This window comes from Lates calcarifer, unplaced genomic scaffold, assembly GCF_001640805.2.
Source record: "Lates calcarifer isolate ASB-BC8 unplaced genomic scaffold, TLL_Latcal_v3 _unitig_5878_quiver_531, whole genome shotgun sequence".
Lineage (NCBI taxonomy): Eukaryota > Metazoa > Chordata > Actinopteri > Centropomidae > Lates > Lates calcarifer.
Window position 1 is genome coordinate 162,230 of NW_026117778.1, and position 14,987 is coordinate 177,216.

The following is a 14,987-nucleotide window of genomic DNA, read 5'->3' on the forward strand; positions in this document are numbered from 1 at the left end:
GATTTACTGACCCATTTTATGTCGGAGAATAAAACCTGAAAATGTCTTGAGCTTGTGTTAAAACCACAGACCTTATTTCAGACATTTAACCAGAAACACACTGACTCTGGGACGAGGGAACAGGAAGTGCTAACATGCTAACATGCTAACTTACCTCTGGGTTTTAGGACTAATTCCTGCACCACTATTAGCAAATGTTAGCATGCTAACACCTTAAACCAAGATGCTGAACATTACAAATGTGAAGTGTTAGCATGTTAGCATTATTACTGTGAGCTAAGCTACCCCCTCCCCCCCCTCCCCCCTCTCCCCCTCTCTCTCTCCTTCTTAACCCAACCGGTCGAGGCAGATGGCCGCCCACCCTGAGTCCGGTTCTGCTCGAGGTTTCTGCCTCTTAAAGGAAGTTTTTCCTTGCCACTGTCTCCTAGTGCTGCTCATGGTGGATCTGTTGGGTCTCTCTCTGTAAATACCTATTTTAAAGAGTACGGTCTGACTGTTGACTGTTGTTGTGATATGGCGCTATATAAATAAAATTGAATTGAATTGAATTAAGTGCAGTCTCACAGAGCTGCTACTGCTGCTGTAGATTTCTAGTCTTGTTTTTTGCTTTGTCAAGACAAAACAAACAGTTACTGCTGTCGACCTGGAAAACTCTATATCTGACTGAGTGCATGTAATGTTCGGGTGTAGAGCTGGAAGAAGAGGAAACATCAGAAGTACTAGAACAGAAAGAGAAATCTGTCATTACAACTATTGTCTAAAAACAGATTCCACCACAGAGTCAAACACTGAATTTGTAGCTTTAGAGAGTGTTTTTCTTTCTCTTTAATTAGTTTTAATTAGTTTCACAGAGATTTTACAATGGCAGCTAGTGGCCACTGGAGGAACTGCAGAGTAGCTGCAGAGCTGAGTCCTGAATCTGGCTGTTTAAGATAACATAATCCTTTATTAGTCCCACAATGGGGAAATTTAAGTCATGCTGTTGGTCGTTCCCAAAAACAATTCCATAAAGCTGACTGTGCATCTCTGTGGGATGCAGAATGAGTTGGCTGCTGTGTCACTGCTCAGCTCAGCTCTGTTTGGTCAAGGTGGTTTGCAAAACCAGAGCAGACTGACCTTATTTTAGCTCCAACAAGGTCACAGTTCATTTTGACAAAGATAAAGTCGGGAAAATGAGCTTAAAGATTTGGATTTTTAATTTTACTCTTATATTTTAAACTTCCTTTGAGAAAACATTCAGTTTTAAGTTAATAACAAACTGATGTCCTGGTATTCTGTGATTTAGTTGCCTGTCCAAACACTATAGCATAAAATGTCAAATTTTTAAAAAACAAATTACACATACAGTACAGTATTTCTCTCTAAAGTGTAATAAAGTAAATTACCTGAGTGAATGCCTGCAAACATCAACACAGCAGCAGTAGCACTCATCAAGTGTCAGGCAGCAGAAGAGACAAAAATCATCTGATTTAAATCAGTTTTTCCTCAGACTTTGCCTTGTTTGATTCAAGTCTGTGAGAAAACCAGAGACTTTCCTGCCTTCACAGACCAGCTCTAATGAAGCAGAGAGGATCAGTCCCATTTAGTCCCACTGAGTAAAAAGCCTGAAAAGGTCCTAGAGAGAAGAGACAGAAGTGACAGACTCAGACTCACTGTGAAAAGCTGCAGCTCAGACCAGCTTCTTTGCTTCCTTCTTTCACTTTGCTGCAGCTCAGATTTTCTCTCGTGTGCTGGCCCCACACCGAGGGAGGGAGGGCCGAGGCATCTGGAATTTCACCCTGGCAAACTGGAGGCAGGACGACAAGAAAAAAAACGAGAGGAATGAGGAAAAGAATGAGCAGCAGAGAGATTAAGAAGCATGTGTTGAATACTTGTCAACAGAAGGAAAAACAGGATTCAAAGAAACCTGCTTCAGGAAGGTTGAAAGTTCTTTCATCTCCTCTGCTTTTTTATTCATTTCAGGTTTCTCTTTTATATGAACAAGTTCTGCACATAGATTAGCAGCGATCACAGGGTTTTCAAAGCACTGTCAAACGCTCTGGTCCAGACTGAAATCTCTGAAACTCCATTCAGATATTCACGGTCCCCAGAGGATGACTTGTTAAAAAGCTGGTGATTCTTTCTTAAATATTTTTATTAAAATGGAACCTAGGGTTAGGGTTAGGGTGCACACCATGTGGTCGTATATGCATCCCTATATTTCCTGTTTCTCTCTATTGTCTCTACCAAAATAATTTTAAAAAAGAAAGAGCACATAATGGTATTGGGGGGGGGGGGGGTTTCTCTCATTGAAGTGACGGACTTTTCATCCAGCACAGGTCAAAGTTTTCATTTGACCGATGCTCGCCGTCATGAGACTCGCCTGCTCTCATTTACCCAACTTCCTGTTTGTGTTTGTGACTATCTATCTTTACATCCTGTTATCATCACTGTCTGCTCAACATGTTTTTGTTTCATGTCATATCATGTAGCTCCACAGGGAGAGCAGGGGACGTCCCTCACTATTCTCTGTAAACCAGATAAAATCCACGAGAGAAGAGACAGCTATGAGGACATTTATCAGCCGACACTGAACCATTTATTCACTGCTATGTCCAGTTCTTTCAAATTCAACAAACAAGCTACAGTATATCTGATATCACTCAAAGGATAACTCTTTGAGCCAGTCTTATTTTACCATGTTTTTGGATGTAAATGATAAAAAGGGACAAAAATCTTTGGAATCAGTGCAGTATTGATCATGAACTGCTCCTGTAATGTAATTCAATGGACAATTGTGCACATCAAAGTCCGTCCACTAAAGTTCTTGTTTTTGTCTCTGACAGACTCAGATTGTTATTCTAAGACTCTGACAACATGATGACAGGATTCCTACAGAGACAGAGCTTTTTATTAAAGAGGAAGATCCTTTTAGTTTAACCTGAAACATCTCTATATATCTCTACCAGACTCCATTGACAAAAACAGGGATTTTACTGAATTTTACTTTTACTTATATAAAGTATCTGATTACTTCTTCCACCACTGAAAGTCACAAATCAAGACAAACACTCTAACAGATGGAGGCAGTGGTATTCCAGCAGCTCCTGTGTTCTGCTCGGTTCCTGTTCTTGATCAATACCGCACCGATTCTAAAGATTCAAAAGGTTCAAAAATACCAGAATTACTCTTTAAAAATAAGAGAAAAGCAAAAAAGAGTAGTCTGATAAAGTCTGATGAACAAATACCGAGCACAGTCTGTTTCTGCTTGTTGTCAAACCTCCTCCAGAGAAATGTTTGGTATTTTTGCTTGAAAATGATTTAAGTAAAACGTGGGAACAAACTGTAAAACATGCACACGATTAATCTGTTTGCATGTTTAGAAAAAACACTGATGTGACCATCGGGGGGTTCTTGGAAAAAATTCAAGATTTTTTTTCTTTGTTTATTTTTTAGTTCCTTTCTGATTTAAGAGAACCATTAACTATACTAATTAACTAACTATAAAACTATTAATTAACAAAACAGTTTGTTAACCTTCTCTAACATCCACATCACTGCTGCTGTAAACTGATCATTTAAACAACCACCTGATCAAAGTATTAACAATGTCCTCCATCATCACATTGAGCTAACAGAGCCATCATGTGACCAGCAGGTGGAGCCAAACTCCAGCTGGAGCTCACCATCAGTTCCTGTTGAAACATTTGCTCAAGTGCTGTATTTGTTTTAAAGCACTTGAACTTTATTTGAGTTACTTTGAACTTCTACTCGACTACATTTTAGAGGCTTTGCTGTACTTTTACTGCAGTACATTTATCTGACAGCTGGAGTTAGTTGTTACTTTTCAGAGTGAGAGAGAGTAAGAGGAACTGTTCTACTAAACGGGCTGTAACTTTTGAAGATATGCAGCTGATCTTCAGATAAACGTCTAATAAACTTCATGATGAGGGATTACTCACAGGTGTGACAACCCAGATCAGATGTTTGAGTTGCCCAGATGTTTTGAGTCAAACAGACAAAGTGATGGGAACAGATTTAGCAGCAGCTTCACTGCTGCAGAGGAAAATCTGATTATAGATCAAGGATCATATTGTTTCTAGATCTGCTGCGGTGAAGACGACATCACCCACAGTGAATTACTGGGTTTCTGTTTACATCCATCAACATGAGTTCTGATGGTGTTTCTACTGTTTACATCTCTTCTCCACAACTTCCTGGAGTTCCCTGACACAACACAAACTGGAGGTTTAGACTGGATGAACTCACTCTGTCACATCTGCTGAGACGTGAGGAAAACTCTGCTGACTACAAACTCTACAGACTTGAAGATCATGAAGCTGTTCAGTTTTTTGTTTCAATTTGTAGAAAATATTTCTCGATAGTTTTCTTAGTACTTAAATACCTCTTGTTGTACCTCTACTGCTCAATTAGTTAATTACGTTGTTTGTTGATAATAAAAACACAAAACCCCTTGGAAATGTTACTGTTCTGAGGAGCCTGCTGCAGACAGGAAGAGATGGTTACTGTGCTTGAAGCCAGAGTCCTAAAAAGACTAAAGGGGTCTATACAAGAGACATCTGGACCAAATCACAACTGTGGAGGTTCAGGTTCACCTAAAGAGGTGAGTCAAATATCTCCTCAGGAGGTGGTGCAAAGAAAGCCTCCAAAACAGAGTCAGCCTCCAGATTCACAACAACACTGTCATGTCTTAGTTTAATGTTTCCTGATAGTTTCTTGGTTTCATGGAAACAAGTTTATAATTAGGAGGAAAACAGAAACAAAGCTATGGGACAATCACTGGAGGTTAATGGAGCTGTAGAGGAAATAACTTTGAAGTATTTGCTCATTATTCTCTTATTATTGGGAACTTTATTCTTTACACAAAGTCTTAGGAAACTATTAAGAAATTACAGACATGCAAAATTACATTTAAAATCTACAGAGCCTCACAGTGGTCATATTATTATTATTATTTAAACGTGCAAATGAATTGTATTCCCTTCACACATTTTAACAGATTAATATAATTACTCTGATGTTTCCTTGCTACCTAATAATCAGCTTAACACTGATATGTGAAGAAGGTGCAGTACACTTCATGCTTCAGAGAGAAAGCCTGTCTGTTGTCAAGGCTCTCTGTATATATGATTATCTCATGCGAACAAATTAAGTAAAACGTGGGAACGAACTGTAAAACATGCACAAGATTAATTTGTTTGCATGTTTAGAAAAAACACTGATGGGTTCTTGGAAAAAATTCAAGATTTTTTTTCTTTGTTTATTTTTTAGTTCCTTTCTGATTTAAGAGAACAGTCCAAATGTTGTGCTATGTTCTGTTAGAACAACCAGGTCGCACATATACATTGAACTGTTTTATGTTTTTAGACTTTAAAGACGATGAAGTTTAAATGTATTAATGAATATATACTTTCATTTGCACAACTGTAACTAACGATGCTGGTGTTATATTCATGCGACTACAGTGCTAGCAAGACGTACACTGTGCTGCTCACTCTTTAGAATTTCAACATATAAATATAAACAGAAAAATATTGACTTAAATATATTTCTGAGACTCCAGAAATGTGACTTCCTGTTTCACTCATAGTTGAAGAAACAACACAAAATGTTAAAAGTTACTTGTGAAACTGAACGAAGCCTCCATGACCTCTTCCTCTGTATAGACCCTGAAGGGGTTCACTGTGTTTGTTTGTGGTTACAAACACAAAGTTTGTCTCAACTGTTGCATGCTGGGAGCTCAGGGGACTGCATCTCCGGTCCACCGGTTTCATTACTGTGTGTTCCAGTAATGAGTGATAATGATTCAGAAACAGGAGATTATTAATGAGGTCCACTGTGAACTGCTAACTAACCAAACACTTAGAGTTTCTGATGGTAATTAGCCCTCAGAGAGCAAAGAGAGAGACCCAATAATAGATGTTTATCAGAGCTCAGAGGATTACACTGATTACAGGAGGTGGTAATGAAAGCTCCTGGGATCTACAGGGACTCATTTCACTGACACTGATGAACCTGTGGCTGCTGAGAAATTGACATCAAACAAGAAAAAAATATGATTATTTTTCCTTTGATGGAGCTAGGCTAACAGTTCCCCCCTGCTTCCAGTCTTTATGCTAAGCTAGGCTAAACACACTCTGGACAAACCTCTGCACTATTCAGAGCTGTGTTTGCTCAAGAAAATAAATCAGTATACACAGATACACACCTCGGGTTTAAAGAAAGTGTGAAGGTAAAGAGAGAAGATCAGTCTGCAGGCTGGAGTCTCTCCAGGGAGAGTGAGTGGCTCCTTGTCCATCAGCCCCTGAACGCCTCACTGCAGCTTTTAATTCTATTAACCTGCTGGTCACCGAGACACCTGGGAGCTCTGAGGCCTCCAGGACACTCATTACAGCCCAGTAATAACACAGGGACACAACAGCTTCAACAAATTCATTACACCAACACATCACTCAGCTAAATACAAACTTTCCACCTCGCTGTCACTGTTTAAACTTGACAACTACCCTAAATATGCAGTGTAATCGTCAGCTGGCTCAAGTATGAACACAGTGATTATTGAACACTATCTTCAGACAAGAACACAGATACTGGACTCTTAAAACACACTACATGTCCATCCATGACCCTGACCTCCACAGCTTCCCACACATTGGAGCTGGATCTGAGCATTGGCATCTGACCTCAACAACTGGAACTATTGTCTCTATACCTGACACCATGTTGCCCCCAAGTTCCTATCAAGCATAATAAGCACAGCAAACTGTACCTGGCCCCAGGTTTTCCATGTATCAGTTAGTGTTTGTAAATTTGAATAAAAACAACTTCAATTGGCAAAATGCACCTGAACATTAGCTAAAACTGACTGACGTGGCACAGGGTGCCTCTAAAAGGTGGGGCCACAGTAATGCAGGATCTGTCTATTTGAAATTGTACTTCAATGGTGTAAATTTCATTATAAATGTTCAATTAATTAGATTGCCAAAAACATACTGATTTGCATTCTACCTAGGACTATTAAGCCTCCTTGGGGTCTCGGGCCCTGGGGCAGTTGCCATCTTTGCCCATACAAAAGCAGAATATATTATTATTATATATGACACAAAAACATATATTATTCAGACATATGTGGGAGAGGAAGCAAGTAAGTTTTCTGCACCCACTTATTCCAGAAATCTTTCTATACACCAGTTGAAAGGCGGGGAGTGAGACTATAGAAGGACTCATAATCATTAAAACATATACTAAACTGTTACTTTCTTCCTTGACATTAAAAATCATATAACTGAGGTTTGCAGAATAAAGTTGTTGGAAGAGTCTTCAGAGTGCTGATGTTGTTTGAATGCCTAAAACCCTGCAGGGCCACTAAAACTGATGTCAGCTGCTTCGCTGCCTCATGGTACTAATTAACAAACTGTCACTGTAACAACAGCAAAACAACAAAAACACTGGTGATGCAACAGCAAGGTCATATTTTTACATTACATGACTCAGCATGGGAGGAGATCAGAGTACAATAATGCAGCTGATGTAAGATTTGACAACATACTTTAATCTTTTACCTTTAATCCAAACCAGGTTAATTTTCTGTTTCTGTTGTGTAGGAAGGCTCTTGACCACAAAACAGTAATTTCATATCCAATGTCCAAACCTCTAACCATTTGATCACCTTTCATCACTGTCTTTAAACATAAACATAAAAACAGTCCTCTGAACGGGAGAAAGGTTTGATCTGCCTACGGACTCTCCAAGTGGGCCAACCTTTAATCCATTACCACATACCACAAGTATTACAGTTATACTGTAGCACTTGCAACAATCAGTGACCACAGCATTGTTAACAGACCCAGATAGACAACCTCCCCTTGCTGAAGTTGCACAAAGAAACAACCAGAAGTCAGCTGGGTTGGGCAAATTCAATTCAGTTCAATTCAGGGGCCAAAGACTGAGGAGGTGTTAGTCTTTAGGATGTAGGGCGAGTCAAATCCTTTATGGATTCCAGTTGATAACAGCCCCTGTCTTCCAGAAAAGTCAGATAATTGCAGAGGAACAACCACAGCACAGGGTCCAAGTCATATGGACGAAGACAAACTGGAAGCAGGACTGGGCTCAGTTCGATGCTGGAGAACCTCAGGATCAAGCTCTAGCAGAGACCTTTGAGAGGCAGGCATAGGCCAAGGTTTATAAAATGACTTCAGCTGAGGCTGAAAAAACTTAGAAAAGACTTTAACAAAGGTCTGGTTGTAAAGAGCCGCGTTTGGGCCGAGGCACAGAACAATAAGGGTCATTCTCAAGTCATTCACGTTTAAAAGAGACTGGCTGAAATCTCTCAGTACCAGGGTCTGGCAAAGACAGAGAAACCATGTCAGGAAAAGCCTGAGAGAGAAGACAAGCTCTGGCCGGACAGACTCGGGGTGGGGGTGCATGTTTAGGACAAACAGGCCATGACCTCAAGAAAAGGAGGAACACATACAGACTCTGACAGAAAAACAGGATCTGTTAGTGACGGAGAACAGACCCAAGCAGAACCATGAAGAGATACGCAAAGCACAGGGATTGTACACATAGTGAGACCCAACAGCTGATGACCAGGGGAACTGGGCTGTTGAAAGACCAGATGAAACAATGGCCTGGCTTGAATAAAGCCATGGTAAAGACACTGAGTAGTGAGGCTGACTGATAAGGGCTCAAATGCAATGGCCAAGAAGCTTTTCTTTTTCTGATGGAGAACACGGAGCTGCCCAACGAGAGAAAGGAAAAGGCAGTGAGGTACATACACCACAGATGGAGCCACTTTGAATACTTTGAAGTTGGCATGGACCCCTGGAAGCAGTCTCGATGTGGCAGTGAGGCAGGAAGTAAGATCAGATGTGTGTGATCTTTAGCATGTATGAATATCCAGTTCCAGCAGACACCTGCAGATCACAGGACTGCACCTCACTGATTCTGGGCTAGCTGGTGGACCTCACCCTGGTAGGAAGAAAACGCCCAGAGGACAAAATCCTGCTTCCTAATGAACTTTGTCTTTTAAAATCATGTCATGAATGTATTTTGGTGAATGCCACCCAGATAATATTTTCTGACTGTGACCAAACCTCATCTGTTTGTGAAGCATTGTTGCTTTACTCCGTCTGTTGACAGTCTCTATGGTCACCAATGTGATGACTTGTCACACATTACTCCCCCCAGATTACTACATCTCTTTATAAAAACTGAGATACAGGTTGTGATCTTCTGACAGACGTTTGGCTCATGGGTATTTGGTGAGAGCAAGAGAAACAAAGGGTAATATTTATATCAATTTAATCACTGAACTATTCTAAAGGTGTTTAAGTTGCTTTTTAACAAACAAATGGTGTTCAAGTTTTAATGATTTCTGATTTTCTGTAGTTAAAGCTCTTTAACTCTGTTCACATTTACAAAAGCCTTCGTCATAGAAGATATTAGTCATTCCTATCTTCAATCTAGATTTAAAGAATCTTATGCACGTTACAACTGAGCATCAACCCTTTTTCTTTGTTTCAGGTTGATGGAAAACTACACATTGAACAGCTTTACCTGCAGCTGGAGGGATTAAAAGTCACAGAGGTTTCTGTGTACCCTGTCTTCTTCTTTTTCTTCTTCTCCTACCTACTTATTATATTAGTAAATGTAGGCATTGTAGTCCTGGTTTTCATTGACAAAAGCCTTCACCAGCCGATCTACCTCCTTTTCTGCAACCTACCAGTCAATGACGTTGTTGGAAATTCGATCATGGTGCCTCGTTTGCTCTCAGATATCCTGCGTCCTCCCTCTGAACGCCTCATCAGTTATTATGAATGTGTGGTCCAAGCTTTCACCACACACATGTTCGGCACCACTTCCCACACAGTGCTCATGATTATGGCCTTTGACAGATATGTGGCCATCTGCAATCCACTGCGTTATTCTGCCATAATGACCAACAACATGGTGATCAAGCTGACAGTTTCTGCCTGGGGAGTGGCCTTTGTTTTGGTTGGGATTCTGCTCGGTCTGACCATAAGACTGAACCGATGTAGGACTCTGATCACAAACCCTTTCTGTGATAATGCCTCACTGTTTAAACTCTCCTGTGAGAGTGTCTTTTATTAATAACATCTATGGTCTCACTTTCACGGTGGTCCTGTTCACAGGTTCCATAGGCAGCATGGTCCTCACCTATACTAAGATTACAGTAGTCTGTCTGACCAGTAAGAACAAGTCTCTGAACAGTAAAGCCTTAAAGACCTGCAGCACTCATCTATTAGTATATTTAATGATGTTCTTATGTGGAACGCTCGTCATCATCCTGCATCGCTTCCCTCAGTACTCAGACTACAGGAAACTATCTGCCATTTTATTTCATATTATTCCCGGCAGCCTCAACCCCATTATCTACGGGGTTCAGTCAAAAGAGGTACGAAAATTCCTGTCAAAACTGTTCCAGCCGAGAAAGGTTTTGCCATCATTATAATGTGAAGGCGATAAGTTTTTTTAAACATAATTTTGGAGGAAATGTGCTGTTTTGCTACATATTTCTGTTTGCTATAGTCATCCTCACTTTTCAAAGATCTATTTGTTCTGCGAGGTGGACATGGTAAAGGAGGAGGTTATCACAGTCTTTATATTTTATAAACAATAATGTTAATGACATTTAAATATTTCAACAGAGTCAAGTTACTGAGAAACTGCAGATTTACAGGCTTTACATCCATGTGTCTGTTCCTTTAATTGTTCTCATGGGGGAACTCTGTTTCACTTGTTTTGTGTCTGATACTGGAAAAAACTGCAAATTTTTTTTTTTTTTTTTTTTTTTGCTATACATATTGCAATATTAAAAAATACAAGAATTCTCACCAGACGACTTGAATAGTTCTATTTGGAAAGAATTACGTTGATTCACCAAGGTCAATGACCTTATTAATAAACATCTTTGGAACAAAAATCTAAAAATTAAAGAGCAGCTGCATCAGCCCTGAGTGGTTCACAAAAATACAACAGTGAAATAAAAATCTCTTTTTTCTTTCTCTTTTTCCTTGTGCTGGGCAGCACAGAAAACGACTGACAACCAAAAAACGAAGGTGTGGGCTCATAGCAAGAAACAGCCTGTAAAGCCCATAGCTTTTATCAGGTTTACCTGTTTCTACCAGCGGGTGCTAACTGGTGTTAACATTAGCTAGGTTAGCTAACGGTAGAATCTACTGTTGTTAAGATAAGATAAGATAATCCTTTATTAGTCCCACAGTGGGGAAATTTACATTGTTGCAGCAGCATAAGTGATCGAAAAAGTTAAAACAGACATACATACAAGTAAACTCTGTTTGTCTTCATTTGTTTAAGAAAGGTAACTTATCAGCTGCAGCCGTTTCCTCTTTTCTTTGTGGTCACAGTGAAAGCAGCACAATGACACTGAATAGTTTTATTTAGCTCAGGTCTGTTCAAACAACATGGACTCAGCAGTGCAAAATGAAAGCTGTCACATGGTCTTTTTATGCTGAGAAAAGGAGATTCATGTTTCTGATGGATCATTTCATAATGTAATACACCGTTCTATTTGCATCAGACGTAAACAGCGCCCTGTTATTATGTTTGAAAACACACTGGCACCATCATGAATGAACCTACAGGAGACACATGTATGATGCTGGGTAACGAGTTGCCAAGCAACAGCTGACCTGTCAGCGCATGACGCTGCAGCTGACGACTACTGATGAACCAAATAAAAGTGTTTCACAGCTTCATGTTGTGTCGGGGTGGAGGGCGGCTCACAGTGCAGAAGGTAACACTGACACACTCACATACTGTACCATCAGCAGCTGGAACATGTCTGTGTAAATGGAACTTTGCTGTATATCTCTATATTCTGTCGGCAGCTGAAACATTAATGCTACAGATGTATCCTGCCTTTGTTTTGGCATTTTATAAAGTGTTCAAATGTCAGACTGACTGTGGAAAAGTTAAAAAGCCTCATTTACAAACACTGCTCAAGCTTTTAACCTGCTCAGACCCTGCGCCCTCATACAGGGACATTACATTTTGGGTTTGCTGCACCTTCATGTTGCTAAACTTAGACCTGCTGTCCTTGTTAGCTGACACCTTTTTGTGCAGCCCAGTGTGCAACCTGTCAGTAAAGGTTAGCAGAAACTCACATACTAATCAGGTCCAACTGATCCCGAACAGCAGGAGAAAACAAAAACAAAAACAACACTCGACTCTGAGGAACTGAGAAAATCAAGATTTCAGTCTCTCAATGCATTCACTTGTGGTCATCACTGTGTCTTTACTTGTTTATGAGCAGGGGTGTGATGTGGAGCCTTTATTAAACACCACAGATCTGTAAATCTCTCATTTGGATCATTAATATGTGAGGAAGCTGCAGAAACATTGAATCACTGTGTCTGTAGGTGAGTCAAATGTGGCTGATACAGATCAGTACTGACTGATCCCCGTCTGCATCTGTGCGTATCTCATCATATCTACAATGTTTCTGTGGCATGTCTTCCTAATCTCTGATTTTTACACAGATATGGAAAACCAGACATTAAGTGAGGACATCCTGCTCCTGGAGGGGTTAAAGGTCTCCTCCCAGTCCTCCATTCCCACCTTCATCCTCCTCCTCCTCATCTACACCTTTGGTATGGTATCTCACATCAGCCTCTTAATCCTGATCTTCAGGAGCAGCAGCCTCCACCAGCCCATGTACCTGCTCCTCTGCAACATGAGTATTAATGATGTGTTCGGGGCCACGGCCGTCATCCCTCATGTCCTCCGAGATCTTTTATTATCAGACTCAGAGAGGTACATTCATTACATGGACTGTGTGGTTCAGGCCTTCTGTGTTCACCTCTACGCTAGTGCCTCTCACACGGTGCTCATGATCATGGCCTTCGACCGGTATGTGGCCATCTGTGACCCCCTGCGTTACGCCACCATCATGACCAACAGGATGGTGGTGAAGCTCTCGGTTGCAGCCTGGACGGTTGCTTTAGTCATGGTGGTGATCCTGCTGGGCCTCAGCGTCCGTCTGTCGCGCTGCAGGTCAGTTATATTCAACCTGTTCTGTGATAACGCCTCCCTGTTCAAACTGTCCTGTGAGAGCGTCCTCATCAACAACATCTACGGCCTCACCTACACCGTGGTCCTGCTGGGCTCCTCCATCTGCAGCATCACCCTCACCTACCTGAGGATCGCTGCAGTGTGTCTGAGAGGTAAGAACAAGGCTCTGAACAGCAAAGCTCTGCAGACCTGTGCCACTCACCTGGCCGTGTACCTCATCCTGCTGCTGTCGGGCTTCATCATCGTCATCCTGCACCGTTTCCCTCAGCTGTCAGACCACAGGAAAGTGGCGTCTGTCCTGTGCGAAGTGGCTCTGCCTGCTCTTAACGCTGTCATCTACGGGCTGCAAATCAAAGAGATCAAGCAGAGAATCATCGCTTTGTTTTTCAACAGTAAAGTGGCTCAAATGACATGAACAGACATCTGACAGGATACATTTATTGTTTATATTTGCTTCAGTTTAGAGAACTGATGAAATCATGTTGATGTGACTCTCTGTCTCAAGTTGTAAATATCGATCGCCAAATCAGTATGACAGGCTTCATAATGTTTAAAATATCTTGTATAACATTTTTGTTCACTGCAAACTGCTTTTCAGGAATAATAACACTTTCCTTTAAGTATTAAAAGTGAAATGAGTGTGAGTATCATTAATCCATGCTTTGGTGGTTTCTAATAATAGATAAATAAACATCTTTCCTCTGAGATGGTTTTCTGTTTTAATGTCTTTGGACAGGAGACCTCAAGTAAACAATCTCTGAAATTTAAAAATGATTTCCAAAGCACAGAATTCATATATACTTAATGTAAAACTAATAGGACTGAACTGCTATAAACAGTAACATTAGCAGAGTGTTCACTATCATTGATGTGTGGAGCAGCCATCTTGAATTCTTATGACAGGGTTGGTGGGGTTTCTTCCAACTTTCTGAGTTGGAAATCCGACTTCAGGTTCAAACTTCTAAACTAGAAACTCGGAACGCACCATAACTATCCATGGAGGAGGTCAGGATGAGTGGGTCCAACATCAAAACATCCAAGCAGTCAATGTTTCTTTTAATCATGACCATCATCTCACCCCAGCCTTAACCAAGTGGTTATTAATGTAACTATGACAATAAAGGTCCATTAGTCTTAAGTACTCATTTTAACTAGGGATGGGCATTTGAAGAAATTTCCCTGATCGATCATTGGGAAATTTGAGGCTCTACAATTGATTAATCATTTTTTTTTTTACTGAAAATACCTATGGCAGAAAAGAGGCAGCTAAAAAAAGCGTGTTTTTCCTCAGTGAAATATTTATTCCAAAAAGAAGTGAGAGTCCAACAATCCTCTGAAAAAAGCCGGTAAAGCTAAAACTAACAGCGCCTCCTGCTGGTTGCTGCCACATAGTGACCATTCTTTACATCACTATCAAGAATTAATCTACAAGACATACAAATGATGATGCTGTGTCCTGCTGCCAAGCAACAATCAACCCGTCAGCACGTGACGCTGCAGCTGATGGCCTCTGGTGAACCAAATAAAAAGTGCCTGCTGCTTCAGTTCTGGTCTGGGGTGGAGGGTGATTTGTGTTACAGAGGGAGGCACTGACAGAAACAGAAATCACTGTGTATTAAAACTGGGTTTATCCAAACAACTCTACACTTAATGAGCTTCTAACTTTAGTAAAGGGTCAGTTCAACCAAATCATCAATGGTTTTGGTTTTATGTGCCATGTTTTCAATCTGTCTCTGACATCTCTGCCTTCACTCTACAGAACTCTACAGCAATGTGTCTCCACAGAAACACTGTCCCTGCTGCTGTGGATAAACAGCAGTGCACACTGACACCGCAGAAATTACTTCACTGTTCATAGTGTAAAGGGAAACATTGTGTCTTAATTCTGTAAGTAACGAAACACTGAGTATCAGAAATGCTTCTCTAACAAA

The 14,987-nt window shown here is 40.7% G+C and overlaps 2 protein-coding genes and 1 pseudogene across 3 annotated transcripts in view; 2 read left to right on the plus strand and 1 right to left on the minus strand.

Moving 5' to 3' along the window:
- slco2b1 (solute carrier organic anion transporter family, member 2B1) overlaps nt 1–13,396 on the minus strand; it is a 36,970-nt gene extending 23,574 nt beyond the window's left edge. The window contains exons 1-2 of one of the 2 annotated variants that reach the window (XM_018667202.2): nt 13,259–13,396; nt 1,654–1,786 (exon numbers count right to left, since the gene is read on the minus strand). The gene's annotated coding sequence lies outside the window, so the exon portion shown is untranslated. The other variant, XM_018667204.2, reaches the window with a different exon arrangement.
- LOC108877216 (olfactory receptor 146-like) lies at nt 9,530–10,474 on the plus strand (annotated as a pseudogene).
- Nucleotides 12,251–13,471, plus strand: LOC108877217 (olfactory receptor 5B17-like). Its single transcript, XM_018667185.2, has one exon. The coding sequence runs from the start codon at nt 12,482–12,484 to the stop codon at nt 13,469–13,471; it is 990 nt and encodes a 329-aa protein (XP_018522701.1). The 5' UTR covers nt 12,251–12,481.
- Nucleotides 13,472–14,987: the final 1,516 nt, after the last annotated feature.

What these genes read in the sequence shown, in the direction of transcription:
- LOC108877217 (XM_018667185.2), top strand. Translation starts at nt 12,482, where the DNA reads ATGTTTCTGTGGCATGTCTTCCTAATCTCTGATTTTTACACAGATATG.